Source organism: Rousettus aegyptiacus, unplaced genomic scaffold (genome assembly GCF_014176215.1).
Source record: "Rousettus aegyptiacus isolate mRouAeg1 unplaced genomic scaffold, mRouAeg1.p scaffold_m13_p_9, whole genome shotgun sequence".
NCBI lineage: Eukaryota > Metazoa > Chordata > Mammalia > Chiroptera > Pteropodidae > Rousettus > Rousettus aegyptiacus.
In genome coordinates, this window is record NW_023416312.1 from 77,652,141 (window position 1) to 77,678,409 (window position 26,269).

The window sequence follows — 26,269 nt, forward strand, 5'->3', positions numbered from 1 at the left end:
TAGTAATTGTTTTATATATTTTGGGGGTCTCTAATTGAGAGCATAGATATTAATAAGTGTTAACTGTTCTTGATGCATGATTCCCTTTATCATTATAAAGTTTCCCTCAATATCTTTCTTTTCCTTTTTTATTCTGAAGTCTATTTGTCTGATATTAGTATGGCTAATCCTGCTTTATTCTGAATGCCATTTGCTTGAAATATCATTTTCCATCCTTTCACTTGGAGTCTGTCTTTGGAGTTGGATGTGTCTCCTGGAGGCAGTATATGGTTGGGTTTTATTTTTTATCCAATATGTAACTCTATGCCTTTTTATTGGTCAGTTCAGTCCATCTACATTTAAGGTGATTATTAAAATATGAGGTCTTCTTATAGCCATTTTATCTTTTGCTTTCTAGTAGCTCCGTGTTTCCATTGCTTCATTGTTCCTATATTTCTGTTTTCTTTATTTTCATTGGCTTTTGTGGGTTTCCCTCTGGTTCTTCTTGTTTCATGTTATATATTACAGTTATGAATCTTTGGTGTCTGGTTACCATTACAGATACATAAAGGATAGTTATATATATATACAGTCATCTATTTTCTTCTGTGTGTGCCTTATCTCCATTCCCCTTTGAGAATTTGGATCTCTGAATCCTCCCCTTTTCAGTCATGTTTTCTCAGTTTGTCCTTATGTATGCTGAACATTTATTATTATCTTCTTATAATAATTCACTTCTTATTATTTAAGCTATAATACCCTGGTCTTAATAAGGGTGGCACTCCTCTGCTTCTACCTGCCTCATAGTCGCTTTACTCCTAATTATGTATTTTTGTTGTTGTTGTTATTTTTTTTTAGGTGAGCTGGCCCATTTCAGTATTTTCTGTAGTGTAGGCCTTGTAGTGGAGAAGTCCCTCAATTTGTGTATATATTGAAAGGTCTTGATTTCTCATTCATATCTAAAGGAGAAGTTAGCTGGGTACCTCATCCTAGGCTGGTAGTTCCTTTCACTTAAAAGTTTAAATATTTTGTTCCCTTCCTTTCTGGCTTATAAGGTCTGTGCTGAGAAGCCCAAGGACAATCTAATGGGTTTCCTTTATATGTTACTGTCTTCTTTTCCCTGGTGGCCCTGAGAATTCTGTCTTTGTCATCGGTTTTTGATAACTTTAATACAATGTGTCTCAGTAAAGACCTTTTTGGGTTGAAATAATTGGGTGTTCTGTTGACTTCTTGAATTCCAAGCTCCAGCTCATTCCTTGTATTTGGGAAATTCTCATTCACCATTTGTCTGAAAATGCTTTCTAGTCCCTGCTCCTTTTCCTCACTTTCGGTAATGCCCATTATTCTTATGTTTCCTCTCCTTATGGTATCAGCTATTTCTTGTAATTCTCTTTCATTATTTTTCATTCTCCGCTTTCTCTCTTCTTTCTGATTTATCTCTAGATCTCTGTCTTCGATATCACTGATCCTTACCTCCATGTAGTCGAATTTATTTCTCAGGTTTGCTATTTCATTTTTCAACCCTTGCAGTGTGTTCTTCATCTCCAGCATATCTATTCTGTTCTTACTGAGGGTGTCAATCTCTTTGCTCTGCTCATCTAGTTGTTCGGGTTTTTTTTTTTAATCCCTGAAATTGTTGATATGATTTGTTTTGTATCTCACTGAGTTTTTTCAAAAGTGCTATCCTGAAGTCTTTGTCATTTAATTTACATATTTCTATGTCTGTAAGCTTATTTTCTGGAGATTTTTTTCTTTCTTTCTGAGCTGCCTTGTCAGTTTGGTTGTTCGTGGCATTTAATGGACTATTTCTCTGCCTGGGCATTAATGGGTGTGTATTCCACTGTTTTTCCAGGAAGAAGATTTATTATATAAAGGTCTCTGTTTAGCCTGCTGCAAAGAAGGCACTTATTTTTTCTTTGCAGTAGGTGGCAGCTAAGCCTCTTGGACCCCTGCATTATATAATGCTTAAGTGTTTTATTTATTTTCTTGTAGATATTTAATCACACTTTCTGCACTCAGTTTCAGTCCCTGTCAGTGTTAGCAACAGTTTCGGTAATGTTTGCTCAGATTCCCCTGGAGTCTGCGGTGAGTGGTCTCAGAGGGTATAGGGGGAGGCACCCTCTGGATTGGGAGTTGGGGGCTGCAGGTCAGCCTTGATTTTGTAACCGGGGCCAATAAAATCAACTGTTGTTTCTCTGTAGCCCCATCTGCTTCTCTGCTTTCTGCTCTGATGACTCAGCCCTGCTACTGGCTGCTAGAAGTTCCGACACTTCCAGGAAGGCTGATTGGGGAAGTCATCACACCTTCTCCCCTCCTCCAGATGCTGTGAGAGGTAGCTTCATTCTTGGCAGCTTTTGCTCAGATTTCCTTGAGGCTCTGGGTTGTTTGGTCCTGGAGGGTATGGGTGGAGGGACTCTCTGTGTTAGGGGTTGAAAGCTGCAGCTCAGCCTCGGTTTCGGAACCAGGGTCAGTCAAAATCAATTGTTTCTCTTCTGTCCCATCCCACTTCTCTGCTTTCTACCTTGATGACTGGGCCCTTCTGCCTGCTCCTAGAAGTTCTGGCACTTCCAGGCAGGCTGATCAGGGAAGTGGCTGCACCTTCACTCCTCTCCCTCCTGAAAGGAGCTCCTGTGGCTGCAAGAGACAGCTTCTTTATTTCTCTGAGTCCACCACTCGACACCCAGGATTCTGACCTGTGGTAGCTCTTATGCGCAGATCCCATGCTCAGATGTGCTGGTTTGCACTTTGGGTGATTTTGTTGAGTTTTTGTTTGGTTCAGCTTATTGTTTCAAGGGGAGATAACTGAGGGCATCTCTCACTCTACCATGTTTCCCAGAATAAAGACATTTTAAATTGTAGAAAAAATATTTATAGCCTCATATGTCGAAGGATGAAACTTCTTGTAAACAGTTAAGCTGCTCATTGTTCAAATATGCTTTGTATTTTTCTCACATGTCATCAATAACCTCCTGTGTGTCAATTTTAGCACCCTTTCAAACTCACCTGAGTCTATTAGTTCCATCTTTAAGTTATTGCTGAAAACTTCTAGGTCAGTCTCACTTCTATAATTGTTAAAGACTATCTCATTTGCTAGAATGCCTCCTGGGTTACATCTATTTAGGTTACCTATCTGTATCAGCACATTTGAATTTGAGACCCCTTTGTTGGTGACCTCTGAGCTCCCTTAGAAAATAATCCACAAAATTCATTGTAATTTGTAATTAATTTTTTAATGTATTTACTTGATGTTTCGACTGTCTCTACAATTAGATGTAAGGAGAGTTCTGTGAGTATGGGGACTCTTTGTTTTGCTTACCTTCATTCATACAGTTTTTGGTATACAGTAGGTACTCAATAAACATTTGTTGAATAAATGAGTGAATATTTACCTTTATCCCTTTAAAATGAGTTGATATCTGTATATTATATTACATTAAAGATGGAAGTGAACTTGATAACCCTTATAGATGAAGTTAAATTCCTCTGTTATTCTGGAAATACTAACATTTCAATAAAATACATATTTGGAAAAACAGTAATTAATATCTGTCTCCTATAGTTATTCTTACGTCCTAGTGTATATTCAAGATTAACAGGTTCTGCAGCAATGACTATCTTACTGCAAGGTTCCCCTTAACCTCAGTCTTGAATAACTCATTTTGCCATTCACAAAATTTAATGGTATAAATTCTCAGCTCAACTAAGTGCAGAAAAGCATATTTTATTAAACAAGTTATGATAAGTAATTATGGCTATTGCCAGGTATCATGAGTAATCAGGAGCATGAATCAAGATTTTATTATTGATTGGGATATAATAAATGAGGGGGAGGGCTTGAGTAGTAAAGAGTTTGCCAAGAATTCCATGATCAAGGCATTTATAGCACCTCAATTTGTTTTGGGGTATTGTCTTTGTTTTTTGTGTTTTTTTTTCATAAGATGGAATAATGACACATACCAAAGTGAGCCAGTTAACAGCAGTCTTGCCACTGACTTCCTTATATTTTCTTGGTTCTAAATTTTGATTACAAGCCCACTTGAAGGCAGGATTATTGATGCTTAGGCAAAGTCATAAATGATAAAAATTATGGGCAGGCTCTGACAGTGGTGAAATGTCTTATAAGTTAAAAAAAGAGTTCTTCGCTACTGTTATATAATCATTTCATCTTTCATTAATTTGTTCCTGTGATATTTGGAGAACAGTAATCCTAACTTTAGGCTAGTTCTGCATTTGGGAATTTACTTATTTGAGTCTCTAATATTATCTGTGTGTTCCAGGCAAGCAAAATGATTCTTTCATTACCAAATATGAGAAGAGCACTTCAACATCACTACAACTAAGTCACTCATTCATTCACTCATTTTTAAACTACTTTCTGCCAGGTACTGTTTTGGGATTTGGGGATACAATAGTATGGTAGATTGAAGATGGCCACACATACTTTGATATTTCTCTCATCAGGAGGTGGGATTTATGTACCTTCCTTTTAATCTGGACAAGCTCTGTGACTGTTTTGACTGAAAATATGTAGCACAAGTACCACTATTAAAACTTCTGGACCTTAAGAGACTTGCATCTTCCATTTTCTGTCTCTTGGAACACTCCCTCTTGGAGCTCTGAACCAATATATAAAAGCTCTGACAATCACAAGGCTGGCTGTCATGCCAAAATGAAGCCCAAATAGAGAGGCTGTATGTATAAAGAGAGTTCCTGGCTGCTGCCCAGCTGTTCCAGTCACTGGCTATAAGAGTTAACCAAGCTGAGAGCCCAAACATCATGGAGAAAAGACAAGTCATCCTGGCCATACCCTGTCTGAATCTCTTACCTGAAGAATCATAAAATATAATAATAAAAATTATTTTAATCCATTATGTTTTAGGGTAGTTTGCTACACAGTGATAATCAAAACAAGGGAAAACAAATCAGACTTGATCCTTGCCCTTATGGAACTTTTAAGATTTAGCAATTAGGAAAATTCTGAGCTAATTCTGTACATCCCAATGTGGAGCAAGAAATTGAAATATATAGCAGCTTAATAGAAACTATGTAGGAGAAACCTACCCATCATCATGTTTATCCTCTTCATTTTGTGCCTTTTAACAGTGCTGTTAACAGTGCTTACTGCTGTACTAAGTTTTATCCTAACTCTAGAACTTTTTAACTAGGGGTAGGCATTCTACCAGGAGTGGGGCACAAGAGGCTGCTACAGTTGTACTCAGCAGCATTGCTGCAAATTTTTAGATCTTTAAATTGTTCAAATTTATTCTAAGTGAGAAACATAATAGTCAAATACCTTTCAACATACAAATCCTTCCCATAGAAAGTCAACATTTTGCTTCTACTATGGTGGGACCTGGATTATCTGATGTCATGATTGGTGGGATATAAGATAGTATAAGTTAAAATGCCATGGGGAAATTTATTAGTCTAAGGTATGAGGCAGAGTATACACCAACTTATTCACAAGGAGTACATAGGTATCCTAGCAAATTATGGGTGGAAGTGTCATTCCATTAATATGATTTCTGGTCCATGTTCAGTCACCTATTTTCTCTCTCTTTTTAAACCAACAGAGTAAAGGATCATTAAAAAAGATAAGACTGGATTTTAAAGACACTCATGAAAATAGAGCAGAAAGGAAACACAAACAAACAAATACTTGATGTCTTTCAAAGGAACGCTGTAGAAGCTGTGTAATCCAGAGGTTACAAATTCAAATGCCATCATGGCACTGAAAGTGAGGGAAATGTGCCAGATGTGAGGGGAACAGTGAATGGTGAGTTAGAGAGGAATGTCACATCTCATCCAGAGGGGCAGCTGTCCTGCAGCTTCAGAGAACTTATGCCATGCCCATGGGCCCAGGGATGTCAAACTTTGTAAATTTTCTAAAAAAAGGAAGACATTCTAGGTTTTCTATTAATCTCCTGATTTCTAAATATTAGCCTAAACAAAATACATGTATGGGCTGATATTAAGCAATCTCTGATATAGATACTTGATGTAGACTGATGTGGAGATCAAACTGTCATAGCTATAAAACAAATGAGTTTGGCCAGACCTTGCTGCCAATGGTATCACTTAACCCTGGTAGGATTTTGTTTTTTAAATACACTTCTCCATTAGTGATGGAGAGTAAAATGTGTGGCTTTGTAAATTACTGTTGTCATTTAGTTTAATGTACTCTTGTTTTTACATATTTCTAAAAATTTTTATATTATTAATAGTGATTAAATGCTCAGACACTAAAGATCAATAATGCTTCTGTTCATCTATTTACATTATTAAAAAGTAATATGTCATACAGAACATGGAAAATATATGGTTTACTTTATAGTCAAGTTGGGAGCAGATTGAAAAAAAGAAAGAAACTCAGGCTACAGGGTAAAATGTATTTAGGAAAAAATGGTAATTGAATTGGATTAATTAGAGACTCCACTATGGACCAGTTGCATGTTCACATTGATATTGCACCACTATGGGGCACAGGAGGTACACATTCCATGTGCTTCTCATGCCAGTGCAGCAAACTCAGAATAAGAAAGGCTAGTCTCATTTAGATGCACACAGATGAACAGTCATTTAACTTGTATGTGTCCATGTAACAGTTACCCGTATACCACTGTCTTTAACTCTAAAGCCTTCTGATGGTGGCAACACTCAGCAGCAAGTCATCTGTGTGAGTCATGTTTTACCAGTAAGCAAACGAGCCCCTTGGCAATGCTTTCTTAATCTGCCTATTTAGCTATCTCTCAATTATGTGGCAAAAGTAAAAATAGTCTGGTTCACCTGCTATGGCACATAAGTGTTCTAGATCTGTTTGAAGAGAGCCACCCAACAGTCAGGGATGTATAAGGCCCATAGGTCTTTCCAAGGTCAGCTAGCCCAGCTTTCTAAGTAGCCAAAGTGGCTCAGCATAATGGTTTAGAGTCAGCTCTCAGTATCATAGTCAGGGTTCAAATCCTGACTATGACACTCATTGGTTGTAACCTTGGGCAAAAGACTTACTGACATGTCATTTCTTGTTTTCTCACCTGAAATGTGGGAGTAATAATATTATCTACCATATAGGGTTTTTGTGAGGATTAAATGAGATAACATATGTAAAAACTTAGTATGAGACCTGACACATACTAAGTGCTCAATAACAATTTACATGTAACAAAAGGCCCACTTTACCAATCATTCAGTTGTGTTCTTCTAAGAAGAGGAATTCCATTAGCACAGGTTTGATGTTTGTAAATAATATCATTAAAATGTATTAAATTGAACTGGATTTTTAAATGTCATTTGGTTTCTAAGTTACTTATGTTGACTCAGATACCATTTATCTAGTATAAATTAGACCCAAGTCACCAGGCTTATTTAAGGACAAGTTGAAATGTGGCAATTGTGGTGTAACAGAAAAGTTATAAGGGTTGCTGCAATCCAAACTTCCTGGCTGTGTGGCATTGGGCAAATTATTGAATCATTCTGAACCTCAGTTTCCTCATTTATAAAATACACCAATACAAATACCTATTTCTCAGAAAAAATTGCGAGGTTTAAATAAAATAATGTATGTTGAGTGCTTTGCAAAGTAAAAAGTGCTATGTTGATGTAAGAGCTGTGACTATTATCACTTATATGTATAATCATAGATACCCAGAGTAACACTGCATGTGTTGAGTTTTAGAGGAAATATAGTTAGATTGCTTATCTTCAACCATTTCCCTTAGAAAAGACCTGTAACTTTTCTGGCAAATTGGATATGTCTGTAATAACTGAGACCACTGGATGGAGACCTGTCATTTTGAATTCAGATATGACTTGCAGAGCCAAATGATAACTTGCAACATTTTACAGAAAAAAAATGAGGAAAACTCAATTAAACCACAAGTAGGAGAAGGGCGTTAATCACCACAAGTAATAGGTTTGCTCGCTCCATGAGTTGCTGGCAAATGCTGCTTGAAGCATGAAGTTGAACTGTAGGGGTTGAAGTTTCTTCTCACTTTTCTAGGCTTACTGCTCAAACACTCTGCTCTGGATCACAATGACTTGTTCCCTGTCTTTCTCAGGTACTGAATTTCTCCCTTTATTTGAGTTCAGTGAGTATTTTAATGTAGCTCCATGTCATAGAGATTGTTATTTCCTCCCTTTTTTTTTCCTTTTTGGACTGACTTCTCCCTAAGTATGCAGAAAGCTACAGAGTTAATGACTTATCATTACCTTAAATAGGAATATGGGAATAATGGCTATTTCTGTTCCTTTTATTCCTCTGGTGTACAATAAATAAATTTACACCCTCTAAATGATTAATTTGACTAGAACCCATTTGAAAGATACCCCAGAGTTGTTATTGAGCTGGGAGAAACGCTTCAAAATGGGAATGACTAAGTCTCTTGGAAGAAGGCAAGCTTTGACTAAATCCCCTGGCAGAAAAGGCCTTTATTATGATGCACTGGGTTTCGGGTTCTGTCAAAGACCTCCAATGTCAGAACTGTACAATAATAAAAATAGCGAGAAAGTTTTAAGTTTCAGTAACAGGTCTAGTATACAATCTGTGGGAAAGATAATGTTTTAAATTTCCATGCACATCCTTCTTTTCTCTTTTCTTCTTTGTGTAGGTCAAGATTGAGTTGTAGTTTTCTTAGATTGTCACTGATATCAATATAAGCTTTTGACTGAGTTTTTTTGGGGGACTGATGACACCCATTAGGATGTAACTGAATGGATGGGATGTAGACAGAAGCCCATGGACAAGTAGTTCCCATGCTTATTTTTTAAACTCCTGTTTGAAATAGTCTAGAAGCTAGTGAAATATCAGCTTGTGGGCTGAACAAAGGAGGACATATTTAAGAGACCAAGAATGTTGACATTCAGTGACTTACTTATATCTAGTAGTAATTAGTAAAACATGTCATTGCTGAAGATGAAGCAGAGAATATCAATGAGAAAATTTATGTTATTATTCTTTAAATAAGTAAGCAATTTTTAAAAATTTATTCATCTAATGGATTGGACTTTGGTCTTAGGTCTTTCATGACAATTCATGCATTCGCACTTTCCTAGAAGGCAGATTTTCACAAGTCTTGCATTTCACATTAGAAAATAAAATTCACCCAACTCTTTCATATAGAAATAAGTTACATCATGGAATGAATCTGAAAATTTAGCTTTTGAAATTCAATAAGTTTTCAAGGGATCAATCCAGAAGCTAAGCAATAAATTTGCAAATTATACTTCCATCCTTTATTTTTTGTCATGAAAAGGCCTATCTATACTTTACTACAAATAATACACATCATGTATATGTGTATGTATATGTGTGTATGCATCTTCTATGATACAGAAACTCTAAAAAAATCAGTTCTCTCCCTTAACTAATCAGAAAAGGATTGGATAGTCCAGATAAACCTAAAAAAGAAATCAATATAGACCGTGTGAAATGGGAAGTAACCTCATCTTTAGTAGACATCTTCCTTTCATGGTTAAGGAAAAACATGAGTAATAATTCATTAAAGAATAAAACAAATACATATATACCTGCTGTCAAATGAGATCTCTGGAGGAATGACATGAGTACTGTCCTTGCCAATGAGGAATTTGATTCGGTCATAGAAGAGTCTTGAAGTATGCTGAGAGAATATGGGTTGGCTTTGCTGAATGAGGTCAAGAGGGTCTGGTGATCCCTGACAGAGTGGACTCACGTAGCAGTTACTTTGTTGACAACAATCAGGGTCCACACAGTCAGTCAAACCATCTGAAAAAGAAAAGGTTGAAATTTAGTTTCAAAAGAAGCATATAGTTTATAATAGACATAAATGGAGAAAAAATCTAGAATATAGCCAAAGATAACTGTCCATTTTTGAGTTTAGAATCTGTTAAAGTCATATTTCTCATGAATCATCACTCACTCTAAGTTTATATGGCACATCGGTAAAATTCAAACTCTTTTGTTCATTAATCTTTCTTTCCTGAATTCTCTAGCATTAATGGACTATATCACATTATTTAGCATTTGAATAGAGTATTCTGTTATATATCACTCTTTAGAAGTTTCCTTTTTCCTTAGCAAGATCATCCTTCAGGATAGCAACTCTTTCTATAAATCATTTCAAATTTCTCACACCATGTATGAGCACATATTTAACAAATGCTTGGCAATCTGAATTTGTATTTTAAAACAATTTTCCCAATATTCTTGTCTACTGGTAACTATTAAAATAGAAATTGGTATTGCCATGATGACAAAGTGTCTACAGTAGGGCAAATGTGTAGTCAATTACCTGGGGGACTTATTAAAGATGTTTATTCTTGAGCTCCACCTATTGAATCAGAATTTCTTCAGAGCTCAGGATTATGCACACTTATTCTAGGTGATTCTGAAGCACTCTAAAGCTTCAGAACCACTTTTTAAAGCAATTTGTAGTAGCAACTAGAGCTTGTTTCTAACGGCAGTTATGTATTTGATGCAAATACTAATAAACCTCAGGTATATGAGTATGATGAGTCACGCTCTTTCATTTCTTAGGCCTTCACAATTCACTTTAGATTCCTGAGTCCACGGTAATGCCCAGAAAAAAATCACATAAAGCCTTCATTCTTTGGTAGAGGAATGATGTGGGACACAAGGGTTATGGGAGGAGGGGAGATCATTAAGAATGTAATAGGTGCAAAATACTGTATTAGGTGCTTGGGGAAGTAGAGCTTTATTTAAAAAGACCCTTTTCCTGTTTTCAGGGGCTCAGAGCTTAATAGGGGAAATAGGTGTCTAAAACAGCTGACTCTTACACTAGTTAAAAATGAAGGAAGAGTTATGAGTTACATACAAAGAGAAAGTGTTAGAGTGATTCACTGAGCATTATGAACATTTTGTTTCACGCCCAATAAGCAAAACAATTAACATCTTTCTAAGGTCCTTAAAGCAGACAAGTGGCTCTAATTTAGATGTTTAACAAGGGTAAATATAAAAACACTAATCTTGACTTGCAGGGGAATAGGGAGGTTCAGACATAGCACCGGCTTCTTAAGGCTGAGAATGAAAGTTACTGGCACTGGTTTTGTGCAGCTCCTGTGCTAGTTCTCTCTTCATTACGTGGCTGCTCCTGAGGAGCTGGAGGGGAACGTACCACAACTGGCAGCAATGAAAGCCAGAAACACCAAGAAAGCAGGCATTTGGAAAATATTTCCTAGGGCACCCAGGAAATATTTTCCCCACCTGAGGACCTTTCAAATTCCCTGAGCCATAGACATTACTTTGATTTAAAATGCAGTTTGCTTCTTTCTGGCCTTGCCTGTTTGTTCAGTGTATTTCTGCCCCAATTTCTGCTTCTCTGCATACATATTTCTTTTTCAATGATGACTACCATGGATTCGTTTCAATACGAAGTACTGTTCTGCTCCTTTCTCTCCCCTCATTCAGCAGATTATATTAACAGATTTTCTGTAGATTTTATATGCCACTACCACCTCTCTCACTAACCTGTTGTTCTCAGCTTCCTATTAGCACATTACCCATTAACTCTGCTAATTAAACATCTGGATGCACTTGAAAAGCTGGCAAAAATATCAGGTTGATTAAGAGTTCTCTGATGTTTGTAATTGGTGCACAATATACCAAACAACGGAAAACTGCTTTTCAAATGGGCAGTCACCTTTATCTTTGAATTGATAACAAATGCACTAGTAATAATCAGATTGGGCATTCATAGGTTTCAACCTCTCAACCATACAATTCTTATTTTTGAAAAGAAATAGATTTGAAATAAATAGTAATCCCCAAATGATCTTCAAAATTGGACTCTAAAACTATACGCAGAGCCAATCCAAAATGAGACTCACATTCTCACCTAGTTATGTGCTATAAATTCCAAGCTAATGTTTCATATTTAATAATTACTTATTATACACAGCTGACCCTCTAAGGCCTCTGTTTTCTGAGAGAACAGCAAGACCTCTGTTGAATGAAGAAAGGCTACAGGCAGCAGACCAATAATGGCATGCAACTCTCAGATTATAATTCATAGATAAGCCCAGTACATGGGCAAAGATCTACTTACCAATTATCACATTAGATAACACCCCATTGAAATATGTCTAGACTGTTGCAAAGAAGTGTAAATGATAGTCACATTGCAAGTGTGGGTTTCTTTTTTTTTTTATTTGGCTATTAATGGTTCTTTTATTGTTCTAAACTGGAAGCTGTGGCACCCTCCTGAGAGCCAGGCTCAGGGTGTCAGATAGGGGCATATCAAATGTTAACTTATTTTACTTTTAAGACATGTTCCCTTTAAAGGAATAAAAATAAAAGCTAACAAAAAAGAGAGAGGTTAAATTGTCTTGAAGGACTAAACATGGCATTCATTGATTCAAGCTGTGCCAACCAGTTAGGGACTATGCCAGTTGGCTCAATTGGGGCTGAAGAAGACAAAAGACACTGGTTTCTTCTGTGTGTGATTAATCATTCACTATTAAACTTTTACCTACTAGATTAATGCCCTTGGTTGAAAGCAGGATTGGACAAGGGAATATAAATAACATATGGAAAACCCATATTCTCCGAATCCTTAAAATGAATTTCAAAATATACATCCTTTCAGGAACAACACCCATATTGTCGCCTTGATAAAAATGGACAGCTAGTTCAAGGTAGGGTATCCAAAAGGATTAGGAAACACGTATAGATTAGTTCACATTTGCCAGGTATGGCACTAGGTATTTTCACATGCATTATTTCAACTAATCTCAGCCAAAACCCTGTTAGATAGACACCCTCATTTTCATTTTACAAATAAAGAAGGGGAGACTAAATGTGGTTGTGCAGTTGGAAGAAATATGGAAGTTATATCACATCCAGTGTTCTGACTACAAATCACATGTTCATCATCATCATGTAAGCAGTATTACTTTTACTGACCTAGACTAATATAGATATTTAGAACACATGAAGTAGTCATGGTCAAAGAACCAGATTACTATCTAATCTTGACTGTGCCATTTACAATCTATAGGATCCTGGACAAATCAGTTAAACTCTTGGATTCTCTTATGGATGAGTTCCCGCATCTACTAAGATGGAAATAATAAAATACTGACCTTATAGAGTTGTAAGGATTGCACAATAGTAATCATAAAGAATTTAACATAATGTTTAATATTACCTAGCACTCTTGAGAAATTTTAGCTATTGCCACTAAACAAATTCTAGAGTGAACAGACTGCAAAGAGTCTAGGATAGTGTTCTATAGGTAGATGTCAATGGTCTACAGTGGCAGCTGAAATGTTCAGACTCATTTCTATTGCAGTTGTCTTGTCACTGGCCAGAGGGCAATTAACTTCTGTGTAGTATATTCAGTTCACTGGAATGTGTTCATTTTGTGAACTTTGCTTGGATAGGTTATCAGATAGGTAGGAACTTATGTGGCTCTAAATAGACACTATTGCCAGAGTAAATCTTTTTTCATTGAGTTTCACAAAATCAAAAGCAGTTTTCATTTGTACAAGGGCAGAATTGAAGCTTAACCTCTCAGCATTTATAGAATAGAGAGTCTGCTAAGAAAATTAATAATGAAAAAGAAATTGAAGGGCTGGTCATTCCAATGACAGAGTTAAACAAAATCTTCTTAGGTATTTAGAAACCTATAAATAACAAACTATGATAAATCATTCATATATATATATATATGAAATATATATACATATATATTTTACTAAAGCAGACCCCTACTAGGCATTCCTGTTAGCTTTGTTGTTGCTATGTATTGAAGGTAATATGACCACATTTCCTTTGGAAATAGCCTATAATTCATTCCCCCTCATTTATCCAGACTGATTTTCACTCAAAGCCTTTTTCTGTATTAGAAAGTGTGAGAGGCTCAATTGCACTTAGGACTTTGACCTGCTCAAAACATTGCTATCGCTATAACTACACACAACTTACTTTTTCTGTCACGAAAGTAGATTGTTTATATGCCACTAATATTCATGTCCTCGCAGTCTTGCTATCAATGGCTTCCTGCATTACTCATAGTAAAAGCCCATGCCCTAAAAATGACTTATTTCTGGTTCTTCACTGTCTCTCTGTTACCTCTCTGATTTTACCTCCTATTATCCTGCAGCCCCCTTACCCACTATTTATATGCCTGGAATGTTTTTCTCTCCAATATTAACATGGCTCATTTCTTACTACCTTTAAGCCTTTACTCAAATGCCACCTTTTTAGCGAGGCTTTCTCCGACCACCTTATTTAAAATTCCACTTCTCTCCCACACTCTATCTTCTTTCCCCTGATTTAAAAAATATTTTTTTCCATTGCACTTATCTTCTATCATACTTTTTCAAAAACTTGTTTTATTGTCTACCTCTCACAACTAGAATGTAAGCTCCATAAAAGCATGGATTTAGTCTTTTTTATTCATTGCTATTTCTTAATCACTTAGAACAGTGCCTGGCTCAAAGAAAGCACTCAATAGATATCCTGTTGTTTGAATAACCGTGTGTCCTAAAAGTTTTGTTTCTTAGACATTTGTAAATTTACCTAGAGAAAATAATAATTCAATTAATGTATCAAAATAAACGTTATAAATAGATTCTTTATTGATACCACAATTTATTACCCACTTTAAATTACTGTATTTCAAACATTATTTCACTCATTTTCATCCATCACCTATTAGGCAGATGTCAATTATTACTAGTTTTAGTTGACAGATAATGTGACAGATACAGTCAGAGTGGTTAACTGTGTTATAGAGTTTAGATTTCCCAACTTCAAATTGTATGTGGAATCACTTGGCAGTTTAGGCTCTCATAACTAAGTGATGATCCTTTAAGAAATGGATTGCTTGGAAATAAGGGGGAATATATTCAGAAAACAATATTGAGGAATATGCTTTCTGATGCTTGATCTTTTGTCCTAGCCAAATCTTAAGAGTAAATGTGGAGAGGGTGTCTGGCCTGCAAACAGAGCAAATGTTATCAATTCATTGCTCCTTCTACTTCATTTTCCTCATTATTAAACACTGCAGCATGTTGGTGACAATCAAAACATAAAGCTTATTGATCCATGAGTTTATATGTGTTCGTAATTCATCCTTGGAGCTGAATTCCAGGTCTAGAAACACTACATCATAAAATAAGCTTGCAAACAGCTATTGTTCTTTTGATCCCCAGTTTATTGAAGTGTAAAAGACAATTAGTTGCTCATACTTACATTGTACAACTCAATTAGGTTTTTCAATAATAGTTGGCAAATGATAATATATTCATTTCAGTTGTACAGGATAGTGATTAGAGATCTATATAACTCACAAAGTGGTTAGCCCACTAAATCAAGTATCCCATTTCCCCCTTACATACTTTTTACAACATTATTAACTATTTCCCTTATGCTACATTTTATATCTCCATGTCCATTTTGTATCTATCCATTTGTACTTCTTACTCCCTTTGCCTGTTTTCACCATTCCCCCAACCACCCTCTTCAAAATATTCTATCAATGAGTTTTTTTGTTTCTGTCGTTGTTTATTTTGTTGTTTAGATTACACATGTGCATGAAATCATATGGTGTTTCTCTTTCTCATTCAGCAAAATAACCTAGGTTCATTAAGGCAATATCATTTTCCATCCTCTTCTTTTTAGTTTGTGTGTGCCTTTTAATCTGAAGTGAGTATCTTATAGCAGCATATGTAGGGGTATTGTTTTCTTATCCATTCAGCTTCCCTCTCTTTTCCATTTGTGGTAATTGTTGGTAAATATGTAGTTATCAATGATTTTGATACATGTTTTTTCTTCATAAACAAGTCCTTCCAACAATTCCTTGGTGTCGATAAATTCCTTTATTCATTTATTTGTTTGTTTGTTCATTTATTTATTTTTAAGTTTATTGGGGTAATATTGGTTAAAACGATTATGTAATTTTCAGGTGTACATTATAATTTGACATGTGTATTTTCTATTGTGTGTTTACCATCCAAATGCAGTTTTCTTGAGCTACCATATATTTGATCCCCCTTACCCACTTCACTCTAACCTTTTGTCCTATATTTGACCACCTTTAACCATCTACCTCCCCACTCCTCTCTCAACCCACTAGTAATCACTAGTCCATAATCCTCTGGAAACCGATAGCCCATAGTTCATGTCCATGAGTCTCTATGTGTTTGTCCTGTTCATTTGTTGCTTTTAAGTTTATATCCCACATATAAGCGATATCATGTGATTTTCAATGTTTTCTGTCTTGCTTATTTTGCTTAGCATGATTATCTCGGGCTCCATCCACGTTGTCGCAAATGGCAGTATTTCTTCTTTTCTTATGGCTGAGAAATATTCCACTGTATATATATACCTCCGCTTTTTTAGCCAATCATCTGTCGTTATAACACTTTGGTTGCTTCCATGTCCTGGCCACTGTGAATAATGTTGCTATGGACATTGGTGCGCAAATGACTTTTCAGATATGGGTTTTCAAGTCTTTGGGGTAAATACCCAGTAGAGGGATTGCTGGATCATATGGTAGATCAATTCTTAGTTTTTTGAGGAAACTCCATAATATTTTTCATAGTGGCTGTACCAATTTGCACTTCCACCAGCTGTGTATGAGGGTTCCTTTTTCTCCGCATCCTCTCCAACATTTGTTATTACTTGTCCTGTTGATTATAGCTATTCTAAGAGGAGTGAGATGATATCTCACTGTGGTTTCGATTTGCATTTCCCTAATAGCTAGCGATGTTGAGCATCTTTTCAAATATTTGTTGGCCATTTATATGTCCTCTAGGGAGTAGTGTCTGTTTAGATCTGCAGCCCATTTGTTGATTGGGTCATTTGTAGGTTTGTTGTTGTTGTTGTTGTTGTTATTGTTGTTGTTATTGAGTTATATGAGTTCTTTGTATAATTTGGATATTAGGCCTTTATTGGAGGTGTTGATTGGAAATATATTTTCCCATAAGATGTTTGTCTCTTTACCTTGTTGTCGATTTCTGTTGCTGAGCAGAAGCTTTTAGTTTGATGTAGTCCCATTCATCTATTTTTGCTTTTATTTCCCTTGCCTTTGAGGTCAAATTCATAAAATCCTCTTTAAGTCCAAGGTTCTTGAGTTTAGTTCCTAAGTTTTTTTCTATGCATTGTATTCTTTCAGGTCTTATATTCAGGTCCTTAATCCATTTTGAGTTAATTTTGGTGTATGGTGATAGACAACAGTCTAGTTTCATTCTTTTGCAGGTGGCTTTCCAGTTTTGTCAGCACCATTTATTGAAGAGGCTTTCTTTTCTCCACTGTATGTTTTTGGCTTTTTTGTTGAAAATTATTTGCCTATATAAATATGGGTTTACTTCTGGACTCTGGAATCTGTTCCACTGGTCTGTGTGTCTGTTTTACTGTCACTATGTAGTATAATTTGAAGTCACACACTGATACCTTGAGCCTCATTCTTTTTTCTCAGGATGGCTTTGGCGATTTGGGGTCTTTTGTGCTTCCATACAAATTTGATGATTTCTGTTCTATTTTTTTTTAAAGCCGATGGGATCTTGATGGGGTTTGCATTAAATCTGTCTAATGCTTTAGGTAATATGGACATTTGAACTATGTTGATTTTTATTATCCAAGAACATGGAATATCTTTGCATTTCTTTGTATCTTCTTCGATTTCTTTTAATAGGGTCTTGTAGTTTTCATTATTTATGTCCTGCACATTTCTTCCTAGGTATTTTATTCTTTTTGTTGCAATTGCAAAAGGAGTTATTTTTTCCACTTCTTTTTCTGACACTTCATTATTATTGTATAGGAATGCTATAGATTTTTGAACATCAACTTTATATCCAGAGACTGTACTGTATTTACTTATTGTTTCTAGTAGTGTTCTTGTGGATTCTTTAGGATATTCTATATAGAGAGTCATGTCATCCACAAATAGTGACAGTTTGATTTCTTTGTCCCTTATTTGGATGCCTTTCATATCTTTCTCTTGTCAGTTTGCACTAGTAGGACTTCCAAAGTTATATTGAATAACAGTGGTGATAGTGGGCAGCCTTGCCTTGTTCTTGATCTTAGAGGGAAGGATTTTAGTTTTTCACCATTAAGTATAATGTTGGCCAAGGGTTTATCATAAATGGCCTTTATTACATTGAGGTACTTTTTTTCTATATTGATTTTGTGAAGTGTTTTGGTCATAAATGGATGCTGTATCTTTTTGTAGGATTTTCTTCATGTATTGATATGATCATATGATTCTTATTCTTTATTTATGTAGTGTATCACATTAATTGATTTGCTTATGTTGAACCAACCCTGTGCTTCTGAGATGAAGCCCACTTGATCGTGCTGCATAATCTTTTTAATATTTTGCTATATTTGGTTTGCTATTGTCTTATTTCAAATATTTGCATCTGCTTTCTTTGGAGATATTGTTCTGTAGTTTTCTTTTTTTCTGTTATTTTTATCAGTGGTAACAGTGTAATATTTGCCTCACAAAATGAGTTGGGAAGTATTACCTCCTCTTCGATTGTATGGAAGAGTTTGAATGTTTGGTAGAATTCACTGGTGAAACCATCTGGTCCTGGACTTTTACATTTTGGTAGGCTTTTGATGATTGTTTTGATTTCCATACTCTTGATCAGTCTATTTAGATTTCCAGATTTTGATTCAGTCTAGGAAGCTTGTATTCTTCTAAGTACTGGTCCATTTCTTCTAGGTTATTAAATTTAGTGTTATATATTTTTTTCATATTATTCTTTTATGATCCTTTGTATTTCTGCGATGTCAGTCATAATTTCCCCTCTTTCATTCCTGATTTTATTTATTTGTGTCCTTTCTCTGTTTTCTCTAGTGAGTGTAATCAGGGGTTTGTAAATTTTATTAACCTTCTCAAGAAACCAGCTCTTTGTTGCATTTATTATTGCTATTTTTTTTCAATCTCATTTATTTCTGGATTATTTCTTTCCTTCTGCTGACTTTAGGCTTCATTTGTTCTTCCTTTTCTAGTTTCTTATAATGAAGCATTAGGCTGTTTATTTAGTCTCATTCTTGTTTTGGAGATAGACCTGTTTTTGGAGATAGGATCGTTCCTCTTATGACTGCTTTTTCCATGTCCCAAAAGATTTGATATGTTGTACTATCATTATACTTTGTTTCTATGTATCTCTTGATTTCTCTTTTTATTTCTTCTCTGACCCAGTTATTCTTCAGTAGCATATTGTTTAATCTCCATGTTTTTGTGTTTCTTCTTGATTTCTTTTTGCAGTTTATCTCTAATTTCAAAGCATTATGATCAGAGAATATAGTTGGTATGATTTCAACTCTCTTATATTTGTTGAGGCTATCTCTGTGTCCCAGTATGTGGTTGATCCTTGAGAATGTTCCATGTGCACTAGAGAAGAATGTATAAGCAGCTGTTTTGGGATGGAAGGCTCTGTAAATGACTATTATATTTAGTTGGTTTAATGTGTTATTTAAGGATATTATTTCCTTATTGATTTTCTGCTTGGATGATCTGTCCATATCCAACAGTGGGGTATTTAGGTCCCCTACTATGATAGTATTTTGGTCTGTTTCTCCCTTTAGTTCTGTTAGTAATTGTTTTACATATTTTGGGGCTCCCCGATTGGGACCATAGATATTAATGCATGTTATGTGTTCTTGGTGCATGACTTCCTTTATCATTATGAATTGTCCCTAAGTATGTTTCTTTACCTTTTTTACTTTGAAGTCTATTTCGTCTGATATTAGTACCACTACTCCCTCTTTTCTCTGAATGTCATTTGCTTGAAATATCGCTTTTCATTCTTTCACTTTTAGTTTACATTTGTCTTTGTAATTGAGATATGTCTCCTAGAGGTAGCGTATGATTTTTTTTTTGTTTTGTTTTGTTTTTGATCCAATCTGCAACTCCATTCCTTTTCATTGGTGAATTTAGTCCATTTACACTTAGGGTTATTATTGAAATATGAGATTTTCCTATAACCATTTTATCTTTTGCTTTCCGGTAGCTCAGTGTTTCCATCGCTTTCTCATCCTTGTGTCTCTGTTTTTGTTTTTTTTTTTAAATTTTCTTTGTGTTTTGTAGATTCTCCCTCTGATACTTCTTCTTTTATGTTATATACTTCATTTCTGAATTTTTGGTGTGTGGTTACCTTTACAAATATGTAGGTGATAGTTGTGTACATATACTCATCCATTTTCCTGCATGTGTCTTTTTTTCATTCTCCTTTGTGAATTTGGATCTTTAAATTCTTCCCTCTTCTGTCATGGTCATCTCAATTTATCCTCGGGTATACTCAATGGTCATTACTATCTTGCAATAACAAGTCTTTTCTTATTATTTAAGTTTATAATGCACTGTTTTTAATAAGGGTTGCACTTTCTGCATCTATCTGCCTGCTAGTCACCTTACTCATAGTTATGTTTTTTTTTGTCATTTTGTTTCAATTGGGCTGACTCCTCTCAGTATTTCCTTTTAATGCAGGCCTTGTAGTGAAAAATTCTCTTAATTTTTGTATGTCTGGAAAGGTCTTAATTTCTCCTTCATATCTAAAGGAGAACTTAGCTGGATACATTATTCAAGGCTGTTAGTTCCTTTCACTGAATAGTTTAAATATTTGATTCCATTCCCTTCTGGCTTGTAAAGTTTGCACTGAGAAGTCTGAGGATAATCTAATGGGTTTTCCTAGAGTTTGGGCTATTACTTCCTCATATGAACATTTTATAAATGACTCACCTCCATCATTGTCCAAGTTATCTCCACAAAGCATTTCCATGACAACATTGCAGCCTGTCCCACTCCAACCCACCTGACACACACAGTGCCAACCATTTTGATCCAGGGTACATCGCCCATTTCCAAAGCAGAGGCCTGGGCAACCATCTGAAAAGACAGCAGAGAGTAACAATCTTGGAGACATCAGAATGGAAGTGACCAACAATGTTACGTCTTCCTATAGAGAAGCAACTAATCGTCTGGACTCCATTCAGATGAAGTGTTGAATAAATGGAAAAGGAGCTTGCTTGCTTATCAAAACTTTGCAGGGAACTTGTTATTCCTTACTCTGCTGTGCTTTTCCTTAGAGAGAGCATTAAGCATTATTAATGCTAACCCCAATTACCAATCTCTGGTTCAGATAAGATAAAAACTATGCTGGGGACAAGAAATATTTTTTGTTTCTTTTTGACAAACCTATTTCCTCATCTCGATCAAAACTGTATGGATAATATTATATCTAGTGATGGTTGATAAATTAGGATAAGGTAGCAGTTTCTGTGAAGAGAAACTTCCCTCAATAAGTAGTCTGCATGGATGCGTGACTTGAGATGCATGACTTTAGGAGTTAGGTATGTTTGTGTACAGTTCAGATGATATCATTAAGTGTTTACCCTTATGGCACCAAAGAAATCACCGCAGTTGCTTTATATCTCTTCAGCTTTTCTTTTCAAGATTATTATTAATCTTAGGGCTAAAATTTGAGTTTTTTTATTTTTCTGGGATCTCTCTCTGAAGCCAGTATAATATTATGTCTATAGTAAGTTCTCAACAAATGTTTATAGAATTAATGCATGCCAAATTTAGACTTTCAGAATTCTAGGGAATAACTGGGTAAATTCAGTCAAGAGGAAATTTGAATGCTTAAATGACTTCTGACTATTGATAAAACAGAAACACTGACAATGGTCTTTATTTAGTCTTAATTTCTGAGAGATGCCCCACTTTTTCTACCAGTAGTTCAGAGCTAGGCTATCCCAAAGGGCAACTGTGCATGTATCAGATGTTTGGTGGGCAGATGAACAGAGACAATAATAATGGCATAGAGCTTCTGGAAATTTTCCAAGTAGCAATACAGGACCATATCTGGATTTTACTAAAGATAGTCCAAACAATATTTTTCTCATTTACTTTGTAAGAAAATTCTTTAAGTATAAAGAGTCAAAGAATATTTTTTTTCTTTTAATCTGTAGATATAATGCAGTGTTCCTTCTAAATGGATTTCCAAGCAACTATTAACAGGCCAGAGGAAGTAAAAACTAAAATAAAGTGACAGATGGCTGTTGGAAAATATGGAAAGATTATATACATTGTTGTCCCTTGGTATCTGTGGACAGTTGGTTCCAGAACCCCCTGCAGATACCAAAATCTGTAGATGCCCAACTCTCGTATACAAAATGGCATAGTATTTGGATATAACTCATGCAGATCCTCCTGTATACTTTATATCATCTTTAGATTGCTTATAATACCTAATACAATGTAAATGCTATATAAATAGTTGTTATACTGCATTGTTAAAGAATCAGCTTTCTGAAATTTTTCTAATATTTTCAATCTCTGGTTGAATCTGTGGATGTGGAACCCAAAGATATGAAGGCCAACGTGTGTGTGTGTGTGTGTGTGTGTGTGTGTGTGTACACATACATAGCCATGCACCACTTAATGATGGGAATATGTTCTGAGATATGTGTCATTATGTGATTTTGTTATTGTGCAAACACTATTGAGTGCACTTACGTAAACATAGATGATATAGCCTACTACTGTAATTGTATGTGTTATACTTTTATATGACTGGCATTGCAAATTTGTTTACACCAACATCACCACAAACATGTGAGTAACGTTGTGTTATAACATTATGAGGACTATGATGTCACTAGGTAACAGGGATATTTCAGCTCCATTCTCGTCTTATGGGACCACTGTTGTATATAGCCCATCCTTGATTGAAACATCATTGTGCAACACACAAGGAATACACACACACACACACACATGTAAATGTATTCCTCAAGAAGTGGTACAGGATGAATATACATAGGTTTAAAAAAGGAATTTATCTAGTTCCATTTACCTAGTTTCATTCTCATGGGCATACAAAGAACAAGAGAATTTAGGGATAATTTGGAATGTATTCGACCTTCTGAGGCTGAAGTAATGAAAGGCACCAGGATATTCAACAATAATAACAACAACAACAACAAAACCCTTACTGTCTCTATCAAAGGCAGATCCCTGTGGGAAGGGAAGTACTTAGTGGGGGATAATTCTTCTGACCTTGTAAGGATACTGTACATTGACTTGGAGCTATATTGTTTTGTTAAAAGAAATCATTAAACTACCTATCTAAACCTAGGTAGTTTAATGATTACCTGTCTGTTACACACACACACACACACACACACACACACACACACACACACGCATGCATCTCAAAGACAAGGAAAACTAGTTCTTAAAACTGTTTGTCAATCCATTACATGCTACAACAAAAATGAATTTTGGATGTTGTAAAAACAAATTAATTTTTAGTCTGACTATCATAGCACAAACTTGACAATATTACATTTAAGATTGCCAGAAGTAAAATGAGAAAAAAAACCCAAACATTGACTCTTTCTTTCCCACATGCATATTTTCTGTTTAAAATATTTTTATGTTATAAAACTAGTGAGAAAAATCTTACCTCGGACAGCATCTAAGTAGTGAGCTAAAAAGGTTGGGGGGAGGGGGAAAGAGTGATTAAATGAATTTCTGGAAGACCAAAGCTATACAACATGTACTAAAGGTTTACCATCTGTTTCCTGGAAGAACAGCAAACTGTGAATTGCTGAATGCCTGCAGCTCAAAAGTTGGTGCACTGGCCTGTGTAGTTTGTGAATAATAGTTTCTGTGGGAAAGATATTAATGGCTTTCCTGCAAGAAACTCTATTAGGATTCCTAAAAATGTGTCGTATTTCATTAAAATTATAAGAACTGCATTTTTATGTTTCAGTAATAACTTGTTAAAGAGCACTAGCTTGAACTTCTTATTAATAATAATATCTTTAGAAGGGAGCTCTGGAGTAACCACCTTTGCTAATCATCACGATATTTAAATCCTCTTATGTGAAGGCAGTAAACTTACTATAGTGCAGGAATGTAGTTACTTAGGCTGCATCTGAATCTTACCCCTCACCACCTTTTTAATGAATCTTAAATATTTTCCACAGTCAGAAAATAAGACTTACTGTATCTTTAGCAGAGTAATGATGCAATTTATTAAAATTTTATGTGTTATAAACACACACATGCACACACACACACATATATATATACATACATACATACATACATATATACATAATATTTTTGTGTTATATATTATACATTATTTTGGCAGGTTCCAATCATTATAACAAAATATCTTCACCTAAAAATGGAAGCTGTAGTATAGTCTAGTTGGGGAAAAACTCACAAACTGTGAATTGGGAATACAGAGGCTCATGCTTGCCTTTGCTCTGCATGAATTTTCTGTATGCCATGGAATGCCACTGTAATACTCTGTGACTCACTTTCTTTAGCTTAACAGTGTGGATTGTACCTGTCACTCTGAATATACAGAAAACCTTTGTGGCAGATATGTGTATGTGTCAAGGGCTTTGATTTTTTTCAGAAAAATAAAGTATTTTAAAACCGAAATGTTCATTATTATAAGTGTTTTTTATAGTGTAAAGACCATGTGATAAATTAATTATTATATAGGCTTTCTCATACCCAGACTGTTCTTTCAAGAAACATCCTGGAAATTAGTGAAATTGGTGACAAGGAATTAGAAGGGGTGGATTCCTTGGTACAAACTATGCAACCAGATAAACAATTCAACACAGCTGTTTTATTAATGGTAGGTCTGGAGTGTCTTCCTCATATATATTGAAAACAGCCTTTAATGCTATCAAATGGCCCCTGTTAAAGTTGTCCTATTTAATGAAATCTCCTCTAAGAGCTTTCAATTGAAGCAACTTATACTTTCAAAATGAAAAGTGGGCAGTGAATGTTACCTTCACCACAAAAGTTTTATTTTCTTAACTAATGACTGTTTATTCCAATGTATCATCTTTCCTTCTGAGTAACTCAAAAGTACTTGAAAGAAGAAAATAAAAGAAATAGTGAAGTAACAAGAAAGGAAATGACACAACAAATAAGTAAGATATTGTCAACAAAAGAGGAAATGTTCCAGTTAATTAAACTTTCAAACTTATGGTTAATCCTCTGCCTTCTTCTGTCCTCTAAACTCAAATTCTATGAAAAGTCTGTGATTGACTCTATAGACTGCATTTACTTTTTCAATTAATCCAATTTACTTTGTTCAAAGTATGGTGGTACTTACCAATTGTGCAGTGGTCGCCCTCCCATCCAGGGCTACACTCACATTTTCCATCTTTACATTGGCCATGCTCAGCACAGTGAGAATGACAGGAGCGTTCTTCACATGTTGGTCCTACCCAGCCTTCTTCACATTGGCAAATTCCTCTTGAGCAAACTCCATGGCTACCACACTCCATGGTACAGAGCTCTATAAGGAATTCGAAGAAGATATATTTATACATTTTATTAAAACCAGAGTCTACTATGTCTCAAAAACATTAGAATTACCAAAATGTCATGAAAGTCCTCTAGCATTTAAGTGAACATATAAGGTATTCTGTAAAAAAGATAAGTCTCTAAGTCAAATTGATTTTGAGAGGTCCACAAGATGATAATGGCATTCAAGGCTCAGAAATAAAGTCAATGCTAAATAAATGTCAAGTGGGTTTCACTAAAAAATCATTAAGATCATAAATAATGTTACAAGGATTTTATGACACTACAAGAAATCATTGGGGAGGGGGGAAACACACACACAGTAAAATAGTACCCTAACTTCATTCAAGAAGAGAGGTTCTACAATTGGAAATATAACTTTCTGATAGAATTCTTCATATACAAAAGAGAAAGCTGCCAATGTTGCTAATCGACTGGTTTCCCTGATCATACTAACAATAGTTGCACTTATTTTAAGCATTGAAAATGATTCCTAGTTGCTTAAAATAGTCTTCTTATCTCAAAATGTCACTCATATTTAGTCTATATCATCAAGGTGTATACTGGCTCTGCTGAGGTTCCTCTGAGTTTTTTTTTTTGACATTTTGTTGAGAAACGTTGATTATTAACGAAATATTAAAGTAGAGAAGCCAAAATAAAATTTTGGCAAGTCTTTTTCTTGATCAAATACCCTCACTGGAGGAAGAGAAGGGGGGATAAAACCTATAGAAAAAAATGCAATAGAAAGAATGCAATAGGTTTTGGGTACAATTGGCCATACATACTTGAGGGAAAAAGAGGGTGTTTTAGAAGCCAAGTTGTCTATCTTCTATAGTTTTAAATTCTGAAACTGGTTTTATAAAGTAAGAGGTATTGACATGTGATATCAGTATTGCCATATATTACATGTAACAATGCTCTTTATATGCAACAAAGGTTTCTACTCTATAGATAGCAGAATCATTTTTCAGTAGGTGAGAATATCCTTCTGATAA

General features: G+C 35.3%; 1 protein-coding gene across 6 annotated transcripts in view; it reads right to left on the bottom strand.

Annotated features, from left to right (window-relative positions):
- TENM1 (teneurin transmembrane protein 1) overlaps positions 1 to 26,269 on the bottom strand; it is a 995,735-nt gene that overhangs the window by 218,846 nt on the left and 750,620 nt on the right. For 5 of the 6 annotated variants that reach the window (XM_036227172.1, XM_036227174.1, XM_036227171.1 and 2 more), the window contains 4 exons: positions 25,081 to 25,266; positions 23,398 to 23,421; positions 20,667 to 20,813; positions 9,502 to 9,718 (listed from right to left, as the gene is read on the bottom strand). In XM_036227172.1, coding sequence (XP_036083065.1) covers positions 9,502 to 9,718; positions 20,667 to 20,813; positions 23,398 to 23,421; positions 25,081 to 25,266 — 574 coding nt within the window. The remainder of the gene's footprint in view (positions 1 to 9,501; positions 9,719 to 20,666; positions 20,814 to 23,397; positions 23,422 to 25,080; positions 25,267 to 26,269) is intronic. The other variant, XM_036227175.1, reaches the window with a different exon arrangement.